The 14,888-nt window shown below is 47.0% G+C and overlaps 1 protein-coding gene across 1 annotated transcript in view; it reads right to left on the bottom strand.

Moving 5' to 3' along the window:
• Fgf2 (fibroblast growth factor 2) overlaps positions 1-14,487 on the bottom strand; it is a 53,892-nt gene extending 39,405 nt beyond the window's left edge. Inside the window, exon 1 of the mRNA XM_021196570.2 lies at positions 14,123-14,487. Within this exon, the coding sequence (XP_021052229.1) occupies positions 14,123-14,297 (175 nt within the window). The 5' untranslated portion in view covers positions 14,298-14,487. The remainder of the gene's footprint in view (positions 1-14,122) is intronic.
• Between the last annotated feature and the right edge of the window lie 401 nt (positions 14,488-14,888).

The raw sequence follows: 14,888 nt of genomic DNA, 5'->3' as shown, positions 1-14,888 counted from the left end.
AGAGGCAGGCAGAGGCAGGCAGAGGCAGGCAGAGGCAGGCAGAGGCAGGCAGGTCTCTGTGATTTCCAGGTCTACAGAGTGAGTTTCATGACAGCCTTCTACATAGGGATACCATGTCCAAAAGTAAATGAATAAATAAATAAATAAATAAATAAATAAATGTCAAAATAAAAATAGAAATAAAGCCTTGGCCTAAGCAAGAAACAAACTGGGAGGAGGTACAGATGGCTTCCTTTTGCTTTACGCATAGCATAGCCTCCATCCAAAGAGAAATGTTATAACTTCAAAGACCTAGGATGTATACCCAGGTGCCCATCCCTACAAACTCAGATAACACGGGAGAAATATGGACAAACTTCTCTTCAACAGAGAAAACAAACTATCTTTGCTTCTGGAAGATGTTTTCATGACCCATGTCATGGTCTCTTCATTGTATGGCCACTTGGACCTTCAGGATAGCAGCTTTCCTCTGCCAGCCCCTGAGCCTTGGTTCTTAATTTTCATTCTCTTAATGTGGATGCATTGTTCAGTATGTCAAGCAAAATCAGAAATTGGATCTCACTGCCACAAAACCAGTTTCCGTTCACATTTCTGTCACATGGAACTCTGCTGTGGGCCTGTCTTCTAAACAGGACGATTCAAGAATGCAGAATTCATTGCTTGTTCACATAAACAGAGACCACGGCTTGAAATGCCTCAAGTGAAAAATCTTTTCTTATCTGTAAAATGAGGAATGATCCTTGATCCATAAGCTTGTATTTGAAATTTAAACAATTCTGTTTCTAAAGAGGAAAAAGAGCATGCCCTCAAAATTGTCACTCATTCATTCGTTAGTTCAACACCGAGTAAATGTATTGTCCTCTGATGCAGTAGTGAAAGCTGACCACCTGGCTTTCCTCCCTGTAGGGGGGAGGGAACCTGCCTCTCAGTGTAAGAATTCCATTATCTGAATGAGGTCAGACAGACCCATGAATCCATCATGGTGTTTGTGTCAACCCTTCAGAAGTCAATACACACCACACTTTCCTGCCCTTTGACAACTGAGGGTATCTCTGCAGCTGCTTTTAATTCCAGCAACTTCTGTAGCTCGTTTCTTCACATATTAGCAAAGGCAACCACAGCAAGACTGCCTTTCATATCACTCTTGAATTATATTCCAGTTCTGTGTTTCTGGTTTTTGAATAACTGATATAAAATAAATAAGAAATCAGGTTAAGAGTCCTTACATAAAGAGGAAAGGTTAAGCGTGACTTAGACAAAGGATCTTAAAACATCTATTTCTGTTAAGCTGGAAAACAACAAAGTAATACCAACTATGTAAAATGCAGGAACATACCATCCCAGAACCAGAACATCCAAAACCAGAGGGGCTTTCTCTTATGTCTCCACCAGCCAGTTAGTAAATAATTTCCTCAACATACATATGTTCATGCCATGCAACACCCATGTGCATCCTATGAGCACACAAGCACGCACATATCACCTTTAAATGAGACCAAGGTTAAAATAGCTATAAGAAAAATTTTAAATTTCATTAAAATACAATAGAAAAATAAAAAAGGAAGAAATAAGACACATATCAGGATTGTTTTAAAGATACTATATATGCCGGATGATGGTAGTGCACACCTTTAATCCCAGCATTTGGGAGGCAGAGGCAGGCAGATCTCTGAATTCAAGGCCAGTCCTGGTCTACAGAATGAATCCCACGACAGGCAGAGATACCTCGTCTCCAAAAACACCCCCCCCCAAAAAAGATACTATATGAAATACATAATATATATATATATATATATATATATATATATATATATATTAGAAAAAATTATTTCTAATTCAATACGAAGTCTGCTCATCAGGTAGTATGTCCCCCAAAGTAATTTTTGTTTTCCAGTAATCTTAATAAGTGTGCAATTTGTCTTCACATACCCCATCACTGTCCCTTGAAAAGGAACCTTCAAATGGAGGTACCGCTCCACTGTTTCATGCCCTTCCGGTTCCTGTTTATATAATGACAATTACAAAACCTATGAATTGTTTCCTGTTTATAAAATGATTCATCTTAGAGAGGAGACAGTTATTCAGGGATGGTTATTCAGCCCTCTCTCCCCCACCCTCCCCTGCAGACAGCCCATTACAAAGAGCCTGACTCACTGCCACACAACCTCGGTCCTTCTAAGAGTTTTGGAGATTGTTATGATGAACACTGGCTCGTAAATCCGAGTGAAGCTATCTGTGCCATTTCCTCACAGCCAAAACGGGCATCAACAAGGGTGCCAGAAGGCCCTCAGTCCTCCTTTATGAAGTGATCTGTGGTTTGCCACTTGGAGCAAGAGCCACTTAGCCATTAAGGTGCCTGAGTCAAGTACGCGCCGCCTCCCCCACCCCCAGTCTGCGTTCCTCAGTGAGGTGATGGTGAAGCATTCTGGCACCGGGCACAGAGATCTGCTGGCTTCCTCCGTGAGAGGCCAGGAAGCAGTTCTGGAGCTGAGCGTCAAGATCAAATAGAAGCAGTGAGTCTCTCCTCCAGAGCTGGGGAGAAAGCCTTCATGGGAGCATTGCTTGATCGGGCTACTGAGAAAGGTGTCTGCACAGAAGAACTGCGGGGCTACCATGGCAACTCACACTGCACATCCCTCACAGGCCGTCGCGCTTACCAACATCCCAGTCCTTAGACACAGTCCTGTGGCAGAATTCTCACCCAGCTCAAAGTAAAAAAAAGGATGAGATGGAAAGGGGGAAGGCTAGAAAGAAAGGAGGGAAGAATGGAGGGAGGGGACAGAGAGGGAGGGAAGCTGGTTGGTTGAATCCCCATACACCTCACACAGACCCCAAATTCAGCAACTGAGGCACAGGGAGCCTCAAAGGAGCAGCTCAACCTCAGACTCTCAGAACACGCAAGCATCCGTGGAGTACTTAGGAAACCCGGAGTGTCCAGACTGCTTCAGTGTTTTAAAAATCCCTTCTCGGCTCAATCCAACTGGGGACGGCACTGACAACTCCGAGGACTGACTGAGCTGCGGACGGACCACAGGAACTGGTCTGGGAGGGAAAGGAAACGGGTTCTAGCTAGAATGGTCGGCCTGGCCGAAGTAAGAAAGGGGCATGGCCAGGAGGCCGGAAGGCAGGCGAAAAGCCCTGGCTAGCTTTGCTCGGCAAATGGTTAACCCAGGAAACATTTCTGAGTGGCCACTGTGTGTGAGGGTGGATTAAGGAATTGTGATCGACTCCTTACTTCAAAGGGGTCACAGATCCAGTTCAATACACAGATGCATAAACCATCAGAAAAACAAACGTGTTTGCCTCTACAGTAGAGCAGGAGTCAAAAACTATGGACTCCGCAAGCTCTTCTTGGGAAGACAGAGAAGGGGTCACAGGGAGCTGCTGAGGTAGGTTATGCTGGATTTCCCCAGAGAACAGTAAGAATGGGAGGAGGGTGCCAGAGGGAAACTGAGGAGACAGAGTAATTGGAAAACTGGAACTAGATTAGGAGAGTCCAACTGTGGAAAGAGAGGTGGATCTACCACGTCGGAGGCATCGCGCACGGCAGTCTTGGGGATATCGACAATCGACAGTGACAGAAGATGCTGATGGTCGTGGGGATGATGGGGTTACAGCGACAGAAGGTTGTCTCCGTGACGGATTGTCCAGATCAGATGGGTCTGTAGGCATGTCTGTGAGGACTACCTTGGTTCTGTTAGCTGATGTGAGAGGATGGAGCCTGAAAATCGAGGGCCACCATCCTTTAGGTCTGGGTCCAAGACTGTAGCAGTGCCAAAAGCAGAGCAGTAGATTTCACTTCTCTCTGCTCAGCTGTGGACAAAATTTGATTACGCTTTAAGGTCCTGCGGCCCTTACCTCCCTGCTAACCTGTGATTGTGTAATTTTCTCCTTGAGTTGCTTTCTGTCGGGTATTTTGACACAGCCACAGAACTGAAACTAACACAGCCACCTTTGAGAACACCACTAGGTGTAGTTAATAATTCAGGAAAGCAGCAGAAGGAACCAAGAGGAGGGCAAGCAAGACCCCGAAGTCTGGGAGACAGAGCCAAGTGTGAACATGCGCACATATGAAATGAGGAAAGGAAAAGGCAGCTGGTCTCAGTCTCTGGCCTCTAGCGAAGCAGCTTAACAGACATGGAAACTTGGTAGGAAAAGGACCCACCCTGAGCTAGTGACTTGCTATACTGAGCCTATGGTGGACGCCTGTCCTTAGAACAGTGGAAACACAGGGACACAGGGACAGGGGATTGCAAGAAACTAAAGGGGACCTGCTGAAGAAATTCTAGAAATTACACAGAAAGGAGAAAGAGAGAGAGACAGACAGACAGACAGACAGACACTCAAAACCGGGAGGCAGGGAACAGCAAAGCAAAAGACCAGACACAAGAAACATGCAGGAAATCAGCTGGGCAGGGGACAGGAGCTCTCTTAGTGTAGATGAATGAAACTCAAGAACTCCAAGAAGCCAGGCAACAGTGCCACGGGTCATGGGAGGGTGGCAAGCTGGGAAAGGCTACATGACTGCACTGGAAGATGGTTTCCCAATGGTTGGCACAGAATCCTGGGGCCAGGGCGAGCTTAAAAGGATTTTATAAAATGGAAAGCAGGTGGACTGAAGGGAGACAAACGGGTCTCAGGGTTTGAGCCACTGAGAAAGCATCAACAGCTCTCAGAACCAGAGGAAAATGAATCCCACACTCATTATTAAAAAAAAATAATAGGGCTGGTGAGATGGCTCAGTGGGTAAGAGCACCCGACTGCTCTTCCAAAGGTCCAGAGTTCAAATCCCAGCAACCACATGGTGGCTCATAACCATCCATAACAAGATCTGACACCCTCTTCTGGAGTGTCTGAAGACAGCTACAGTGTACTTACATAAATAAATAAATCTTTAAAAATAATAATAATAATAATAATAATAATAATAATAATCCTAAATGCTGCAGGCCATGGTGGCTCACAACAGTAATCCCAGCACTTGGGGCTGAGACAGGGGGATCACTAAGGGTTCCAGACCAGTTTGTGCTTCAAAGGAAGAGCTCCTGCTACCCTTACAGAGGCCAAAGGTCAGCCCCAGCACATCTGTAACTCCAGCTCCTGGGAGCCCGACTCCCTCTTCTGGCCCCAGTGTGCATGCACAGTTACCACACACACACACACACACACACACACACACACACACACACACACACACTATGCAGTGATAAGTAAGTTTTTCAAATCTAAAGCAAAAGTGATAAATGCTCTTAAAGAAATCGTATCTGCTGATCAAAGCAAAGCTGTACTGTTCAACTGTTCATTTTAACTGAGAAGTGACTCATCTTTTCATTGATTACCCTTAAAAAAAAAAAAAGCCTCAAGGTATCCTGAATTTCCCAAATACAACATTGTTAGATATAATTATCTTGAATAAAGTCTGAGTGAGTGTGTGAACATACAGCAGCCTACAAGCCTCAGCTGAGCAGATGTCCGTGGGGAACGCTCCGTCATCCCCAAACACTCAGGGTGTACTGAGTTAACTCATCTCACAGAGATGTCCGGGATCCTCCCATGAGTCCCAGCGTCTTCTCGCAGGGCCTGAACAGTAAACTCACAGAACCCAGTCAGACCATTACTCCTCTGAACACATTTCTCTGAAGACAAATAAACCACCCTTTTCTTTGTGTGTGTGTGTGTGTGTGTGTGCGTGTGTGCATGTGTGTATGTGTGTGTAAATTGAATTCTTAGTCATAAACTTGTAGTATAAATTAATATAATTAACTATGAGTTAAATAAAGGTAACTCTTTTCATGCTTCCATTGCACCTGGGATGTACCCCTAGTTTTGACCTGTTTTCCTTCATCTCCTTAATCTCCAAAATTCTCTGAAAACCTGAGGAATTCGCGCGCGCACACACACACACACACACACACACACACACACACATCCCAGGTTGCTATGGACGAGTGAGTAAGCAGCAAGGCTTCCGGGTAAGTCACCTTGAGTAGGAAGCGATGCAGAGGTCTACTAGGATGAGACAGAAGTTAAACACTGAATACTGGCTCACTGTTCCTGCTTTTCTTCAGACTAAAAATAATCCGACAGAGGTTAAGAGCAGTCCACCCCGGCTTCTAAGAGCCACAGTCTGTGGCTCAAAAGGGAACTCACAACCTGCTCGCAACCTCTCCTACGTTCCAGAAGCACACAACAACACAACTTAGAGGGTCCCTGGCCACAATTATTAAAAGGAACTTTGATAGGCAGATAATTATGCTGATCTAACGGTTGGTATAAGAAGCAAACATCTCAAATCACAGTGAGTTTTAGCTGTCTGATGCTTGGCTAGAGTTCCATAGTATAAGAATTACTTCTAATTTGTTACAAGCATAAGTGAAACCATCTTGAATTACTTGAACACCGTTTTTTGTGACTTGAAATAAATGTAATGCTTCCAAGGTAAGAGCTGGCCACCGGTAAGTGGATAAGCAGCTTCCATATGAGCCAAGCTCGAGACAGACTTTGATGTGCTAATGAGCTAGCCCTAAACTGTGAGCCTTAGTAGCCCCAAACTAATACCCACTGGAGTCACAAAACAAATTGGAACTTTGTAGATGGCTCCCAGGATTGTACGGCTGTGCGTCTGAGGCCATATCTCAAGCCCCTGTGCTGATACCTATGGGCCAGGGAACTCTGAGACTGCCACTGTGTGGCTCTGGCTTACCTATCACACATGCTCACCTGTCAGCACTAGTCCCTTCTCCCATACTCTTAATGATCTTTGGGGACCTCTAACAGTGCCATCCTCCTGGCCTGCCACAGCTGAAGGACCTCATGGTGGCTTGGCTTTCTCCCGAATCCTTCTCATGAGGGAGGATTGACTCCCCATGGAAACCTGCAGCTTTTTCTGCCCGACCAACCAACAGTTCTCCACTTGGTGAGATGTCTGTTTGTTTCCATGAAATCACCATAACCTTATATAGCATATGTGACAAGCAAATCTTGTGAGAACATCCTCATTAACAAGCATGTTGCAGCAATGGTGGCCTGTGCTCTCTGCAAAAATAAGATACATACACACACACACACACACACACACACACACACACACACACACGTGCGCGCGCACACACACACTTATACACACTCATACACAGCCTAAGTGTTTAGCAATGACAAAAGGACAAGACTGGATTCTTGACATTAAAACCCAGAAAGCTCAAAAGACAACAAATAAATAAACAAAAACCCAACACAAAGACTTGTTTGGACAGACTATGCTAATGAAGTTAAGCTGTGTGCCCCATTTCATGGCCAGCCTTCTTACAGATGCGCGCTTCAGGGCAAAGAGGCCTGGGAAGACTGTTGGAAGACCAACAAAGACAGGACTTGGGAAAAGATGAGAAGACTCCCAACACGTGTAGTCACCATCCGACTGTCAGTGCAAGAGACCCCACAGGCCCCGCTAGCATGCCGAGGACAGATGGGCAGCATCACCGCGAACCTTCACTTGCAAGCTTGGTGGTAGTTTGTTAATTGTATCTACAAGATTTTCTTCTCAAATTGAACTTTAAAATGATGTCTGTTTATATCACATGACATAAATCAGAGAATTCTCAGATCGTCATAGTGTCAAAAGTCTGGTTACATAATGGATGTTGTGCAAATCCAGCAAAAGCCCTCAGGGCACATCAGGAGGGGCTCTTGCCTCCTTCAGGCTGATGTCACTTGGCATAACGCTCATCTTTAAAGAGTCCTAAGGTGTGGTAATATCTGTGACTCATGAATTGTCCTTTCATTGCAGCACGGATTACATGGCTTCCAGGATTAATGAGCTGAGAGACTGACCTCATTTGTTTACTGCACACAAACAGCATTACCGTAAATACCATGCTTAGTAAGGCAAATTGGCAGGAACGACTTGCCAGATATGACCAGAGGAGGGGAGGGCCGAAGCATCTAGAACTGTTACATGAATGGCTGCATTTACACAGGGCAATGGAAAAAGCTAAGGCTACGTTGCCCAGAATTTTCACAAAACAGCAAGAGTGGGCTCACAGAGCCCTCGAAGCATCTGGCCCTCAGCGTCCAGAAACTGAGGAAGATTAGCCACAGGCATCCAGAGGGTACCACAACTACAGAATGGGAGAAGGCAAGGAGACTGGAAGGGCAGGCCTGGCAGGTCAGCGGCTAAGTGGGCAAGAAGCTGGGTCAGGAGAGTGAATCAGAAGGGGAACTCAGGCCACTGGCTACTTCTCTGAGCTTCTACAAAATGAGATCTGTGAATTTCACAACCGGTATTTTTATTTTGGGAGCCATGTGGAATGCGTCGTGTGGCAAAGAGTGCAGGAGGCAGGCTGATCTGACTGTCATCCCCACTCCTCGTGGGTGTGGGCTAACAACCTCTGAAGATCTCAGGTCCCCACCCCCACCCCCACCCGTCCCTGCCCGATGACTGGAAGCAGAGAATTTCGACTAATCAGTAGCCAGGAGAAGCCCAGGGTAGGTAGGTCCAGCATTTCTAATTACCTTCATTTCCCCTAACTGAGAGCATCTGGAATAGATTTAATGCTAGCATGTCCACAGGCAGCCCACATCTCACATGCCTCCACATGCCATACATGTTGCTTGGGGTAAAATGTTCTTGCTCCTGGAACATTTCACATGACACCCCCCCCAAATCCCCCTCACCCTACCCCCCTCCTGCTTAAGGCTATAGAGCAGACACTCAATGAAGCGAGTGCATTTCCCAAGACATCAGAGGAAGGTTGCCAAGACCAAACTCAAGGATGCCAGAGGGATGGTGTATGCACAGCACATGTGTAGGAGAAGCAGACTGTGACCTCTTGTGGCACCTTGCTTCTATCATAGCTCCCATGTCAAATAAAGATCTTCTAGGCCTTTAAGTGAAAAGGTCCAGAAAACAGGCCCCTCTGAGTGAAAATAACTTGGGGAATGGCCAGGAAGTGGGCAGCACTGAGAACCTGGAAACCACTGTGTTTGGGTGTCACCTCTGGCCTCCCTTCCAGGACATTCCAAACTTGTCCTCACCTAGCTCATTTTCCTGTAGCTGAACTGCACTCCACAGCTACCCAGAGCCCACTGTGTAGACCACAATCTTCAAAGCATGCTTCCCAGAACTCCATGGCACTCGGGATTTCATTCAGTCGCTGTCTTAGTTAGAGTTACTATTGCTATGATGAAATACCATGACCAAAGCAACTTGGGGGAGGGAAAGGTTTATATTTGGCTTACAGATCCTGGACCACAGTCCAGTGTGGGTAGCCAAGGCAGAAACTTAAACTGGGTTGGAGACTGAAAGCAGGAGCTGATGCTGAAGCCATGGAAGGATGCTGCTAACTGGCTTGCTCAGACTGTTTTCTTACAGAACCTAGGACCACCAGCCCAGGATGATACCACCCACAATGGGCTGGGCCTTCCCCCATCAATCACTAATTAAGAAAATGCCTTATGTGTCTGCCTAAAACTGCAATTCTCAACCTGTGGGTCTTGACCCCATTTATGTTATGATTCATAAAAGTAGTAAAACTACAGTTATGAAGTAGCAATGAAAATAATGTTATGGTTGGGGGTCACCACAACACGAGGAGCTGTACTGAAGGGTGGCAGTGATAAGGATGCTGAGGAGCACTGGCCCACGGCCTGATCTTATGGAGTTTTTTTCTTAGATTGGCTCCCTCTGTTCTGACTCCAGCTTCTCCCAAGCTGACATCATCACCAGCCTGTACCGGCACCGTCGGATTGTGTCCAACTTTCAGAGCTCCCTGCACCTTGGAAGAGATCTAAACAGAAAGGAATAAACCGTGGGTGATAGAGTTCTGGGTCAAGTGGACCCCTTGAGGACGGAGACCACTCTTATTTCTCGGTTTGTTTGAGAAAGGGTACGGTCGAGGTGATACTGCCACTTTGTCTGCCCTTCAGCCTCATTGTGGTCTGCTGGACCATCAGTAGACTTCCCACATGCTAGGGCAGCATGCTGTACATAAGGGTATGTCCACGTAAGACTAGACAAAAGTGATCTAGGTTGGTGCTTCGGGCAGCAGAAGATGTCCTTTGGACGAGTTAGTTGCTAGCAAGGATCTCGGTGAGTTATTCTACTCCTGACTGTGACCATCTGCCTTTGCTCATGACAAAGCTGGGGAGTTTCTTAGTTCTAGAATGGTTTAGTTGGGGGCACAAGGAGGGTTCCCCACTAAATACACAGGAATGACCCTCGTTAGACAGCAGGAGTGCACCCTATTAAATACCAGGAGTGCCCTCACTAAATATGGGACGTGCCCTTTTAAGGTTATGATGTCTACGGATGTCTCTAACAGTTGTCAAATTACTCCATTTGAGAATCCCTCAGTTATAGACTACAGAACTGGGGGGTGGGGTGTCGTGGAGAGATGGCTTAGCAGTTAAGAGCATTCGCTCCTCTCAAAGAGGTTCAGATCTCAGCACTCACATGATGATGGCTCCCAGTAATCCTAATTCTATTCCAGGAAACCCAGTGCCCTCTCCTGACCCCCACAGGCACTGCATGCGGGCGCTGCACAGACATACAAGCAGGCAAAATACTCATGCACATAAAATAAAACGAAGCTGAAAAACAAATTTTAAGTAAAATTACAGACTAAGTTGTACATGGTGACAAAGGACCTCTAATCCCAGAACTCAGAAGGCAGAAGGCTGAGGCTGGAAAATCTTGAGTTTGAAACCAGCCTTGTTGGTAAAGATCTTTTCCCAATCTGTTGGTTGCCATTTTGTCCTGTTGACAGTGTTCTTTGCCTTACAGAAGCTTTGCAATTTTATGAGGTTCCATTTGTCAATTCTTGATCTTAGAGTATAAGATATTGGTGTTCTGTTCAGGAAACTTTCCTCTGTGCTCATGTGCTCGAGGCTCTTCCCCACTTTCTTTCCTATTAGTTTCAGTGTATCTGGTTTTATGTGGAGGTCCTTGATCCACTTGGACTTGAGCTTTATACAAGAAGATAAGAATGGATCGATTTGCATTCCTCTACATGCTAACCGCTCTTCTTAGAAGGGGGAACAAAATACCCATGGGAGGAGATACAAACTGTGGAGCAGAGACTGAAGGAAAGGCCATCCAGAGACTGCCCCACCTGGGGATCCATACTGTATACAGTTCCCAAACCCAGACACTATTGTGGATGTCAACAAGTGCTTGCTGACCAGAGCCTGATATAGCTGTCTCCTGAGAGGCTCTGCCAGTGCCTGAAAAATACAGAGGTTGATGCTCTCAGCCAACCATTGAACTGAGCACAGGGTCCCCCAAAGGAGGAACTAGAGAAAGGACCCAAGGAGCTGAAGGGGTTTGCAGCCCCATTGGAGGAACAACAATATGAACCGACCAGTACCTCCAGAGTTCCCAGGGACTAAACCACCATCCAAAGAGTACACATGGAGAGACCCATGGCTCCAGTCCCATATGTAGCAGAGGATGGCCTTGTTGGACATCGATGGGAGGAGAGGCCCTTGGTCCTGTGAAGGTTTGATGCCCCGGTGTAGGTGATGAGGTAGGAGTGAGTGGGTAGGTGGGAGAGCACCCTCATAGAAACAGGGGGAGGGGGAGGGGGAGGGGATAGAGGGTTTCCAGAGGGGGACCTGGGAAGGGGATAACATTTGAAATGTAAATAAAGAGCTGGGCATGGTGGCTCACACCTTTAATCCCAGCACTTGGGAGTCAGGGGCAGGCAGATTTCTGAGTTCGAGGCCAGCCTGGTCTACAGAGTGAGTTCGAGGACAGACAGGGCTACACAGAAAAACCCGTCTTGAAAAAACAAAAGAAATTTAAAAAATTAAAAAGATGAAATGTAAATAAAGAAAATATCTAATGAAAAAAGAAAAGAAACCAGCCTGGGTTACATAGTGAGGTCTTACCAAAAAGAAGAAGGAGGAGAAGGGAGGAGAGGAAGAGAAGGAGGAGGAGAAGTGAGGAGAGGAAGAGAAGGAGAGGAAGGAGGAGGAGGAGGAGGAGGAGGAGGAGGAGGAGAACAACAACAACAAAAATTAAAGTCCACTTGATATTTGGGAAGATGCACAACTGTTTTTACAGGGTGGCAATATATTATGCAATTCAGAATTATTCCCCACTCACCTCTGTCTTATTATAAGGCAAAAGGCTTCAAAAAATATAATTCTGCAACTAAAGCAGCACACAAAAACAAAAACCCCAGGTAAAGTTCCAAACAGAACCTAGACCGGATGATACTTCTCTGCCTCTAGTCTGCCCCTAGTCCGGAAACAAGCTCTTCAAAGAACCTGTGCTTCAGGAAAGAATAAAACCACTTGGGACACATATCAGCTTGCCCTAGCAGCCGAGACAACAGCAGATGGATCTCAGAGACAAAGACACATCTTTTAACTTCTACTCTACAGTAGAATAGAGAAACGGTGTTGGCTCATATAATAGCTTTCAAACGTCTTTCCAGTTGATAAGGTTTTCTAAATTACAGCAGGCCCGAAACAAATAATAGACACATAATCTCTTAGTGCTCTGGACTCAGGAAACAAGAAGTAGTGACAAGATGTTTTGCTGCAAGGACACAGCCGTGATACCAGCAGTAACAACAAAAGCATTGTGCCACATTTTAAAAGGAGAGGAGAGCATACAGATAAGGTTTTACTGTTAAAATAGTAAGTGATGAGATAGGTATTTTCAAACTTGTTTAAACATCATACAGTGTATTGAAAATCACTCTATTCCATTAATATGTGCAGTTTTTATATTTTATGTCAGTTAAATTTCCTATTATGCTTTAAATATACTCAGCAAATATCAAGGTGTATGTCACATTCACAGGGCAGCTCCTTTTGTTCGTGGGGCTTCTAATCTTTATGCTTCTTACATAGTGACTAGAATTCCCTGTGCATCTTAAAGACAGAGTTGCTGGATAGAAGACCTCAGGCCCCCCGAAACACCTTCTCGCATGCAAAAAAAGAAATGTTGGACCCCATCTGAACCCTTAAAAATGAATGTAGCCTTTAAAGCAGATGTTTTAACCGAGCTCTCACCTCCAATACTTAGAGACATAAACTAGCCCACTTGGGCCTTTTGTAGCTAGTGGCTCTTCAAGTATTCCCAGACAAGCATTAAGAATAGAAATGCCCCAGTACAGGGTCGCCAGGGCCAAGAAGTGGGAGTGAGTGGGTAGGGGAGCAGGGCCGGGTGAGAGTATAGGGAACTTTCTGGATAGCATTTGAAATGTAAATGAAGAAAATATCTAATAAAATTTTTTTAATAATAATAATAAGAAGAAGAAGAAGAAGAAGAATAGAAACTCAGAACGGCTGGTGTTTCATCTCTGCCTCAGGAGGCTGGGTCCAATCTGTGACAGCAAACGCTGCAGGTGATGTCTAGGAGCCCTTAAAGTTGAGCCTACTGATTTAGGACAGGATTGTTTCCTGACCTATATCCATGACCGGGTATATTTTTATTACAAAATTCAAGCTGTAATTCTTATCTCGCCTTCAAGGTACCTGTAAGGTAGGTACCCCCACTTTAGTGCTATCAAGGAATCTGCAGTTCACACTGAAACAAGGTCTGCCCTGCTTTACTAAGGAAATCACAGGTTGGTTTGCTAGTCTCTTGTCTGTTTTTGGCTCCCTTCGCTTTCCTCTTTGGAGTAACTTGGAGACACGGGGTGAGTGGAGAATGTGATAGCTTTGAGAGGAACAGCCGCATCCCTGTGATCAGTCACCAAGTCAGAGTTGAAGGGCAGGGGTTTCAGCTGAAGAACATTTCATCCTGCCTCTGTTTCCTTGGGTGACTGCAGGATGTGCCAAGGAGCTCCAGAGCCCTGGTTGAGACACGCCTACCCCCAACCCCCAAGAGCAGCGGGTCCCTTGTCTCAAGCATCCTGGCATCCTGGCTGCAACAGGTGGCCTCTGAGAGACCAGCCCACCTGGAGTTGCGGCAGGGGCGGGGGGTGGAGTGGGGAGAGGTGCAGTGTGGGGACCTATTTCTGAGGAGGACACAGGAATGATGCTGCTTCCCTGTACCCCTGGATCCACAGTACCTAGCGGCCGAAGGGGGCCGCGTCTCAGTGTCCCAAGTCCCCAAGGGGCAAGGAAGCAGTGTGGTCTAGACCATGCACGCGGGTGGGAGGTAGCAACTCACCGTGTGGGTCGCTCTTCTCGCGGACGCCATCCACCCGGCCGTCGGGATGGATGCGCAGGAAGAAGCCGCCGTTCTTGCAGTAGAGCCGTTTGGGGTCCTTGAAGTGGCCCGGTGGGAAGGCGGCGCCGCCGTCCTCTGGCAGTGCGGGAAGCGAGGTGATGCCGCCCGCAGCCATGGCCCTTCCGCGGCCTCGGGACCCCGCGGTGGCAGCTCTCGGGGCTCCCCGGCCCCGACCCCGGCCTCGGCCCCCCAGCGCGGCTCGCCCGCGAGCTGCCAGCCTCCTGGTCTGTGTTCTGCCGGGCTCCCAGCCCAATGCAGCCGGACTCTTCCTGAAGCCGAGAGAGCCCCTTGTGTGTACAGCGGCCCGGGGCAGCGTCACCCCGCGTCCCCGCCTGCACCCCGGCCCCGTGCGCCCCCGCCCCGCGCACCGCCTCCTCCCCACGCCCGGCGCCTCCAAGTTGCAAAGAATCTGTACCGCTCAGCGGAGCTTTCTCCAGGAGACTGCCGTGACGCAGCTCCTAAAGTTTAAATGCAAGTTTCTAACTTTCTCCGCTCCTGCCTTTTTAACGCAACGATGAGCCTTCCATCCAAAGCAGCAGAAGGGTCTGAACTGGGGAGGGATCGAGTCAGGCTTTGGAAATCTCCAGTCCGGTAGAGCACAAGCTGTGTAAGGATAGGGTGCGGGAGACAGAGGCCTGGAATGGGGTGCCTGGGTTTCCTTTCTGGGCACCGAGCCGGAGACAGCGTGGGAAGATGAAAACCGCTT

Source organism: Mus pahari, chromosome 4 (genome assembly GCF_900095145.1).
Source record: "Mus pahari chromosome 4, PAHARI_EIJ_v1.1, whole genome shotgun sequence".
NCBI classification, from domain to species: Eukaryota; Metazoa; Chordata; class Mammalia; order Rodentia; family Muridae; genus Mus; species Mus pahari.
The sequence above is the reverse complement of the archived record's forward strand: the minus strand, read 5'-3'. Positions and strand labels throughout refer to the sequence as shown.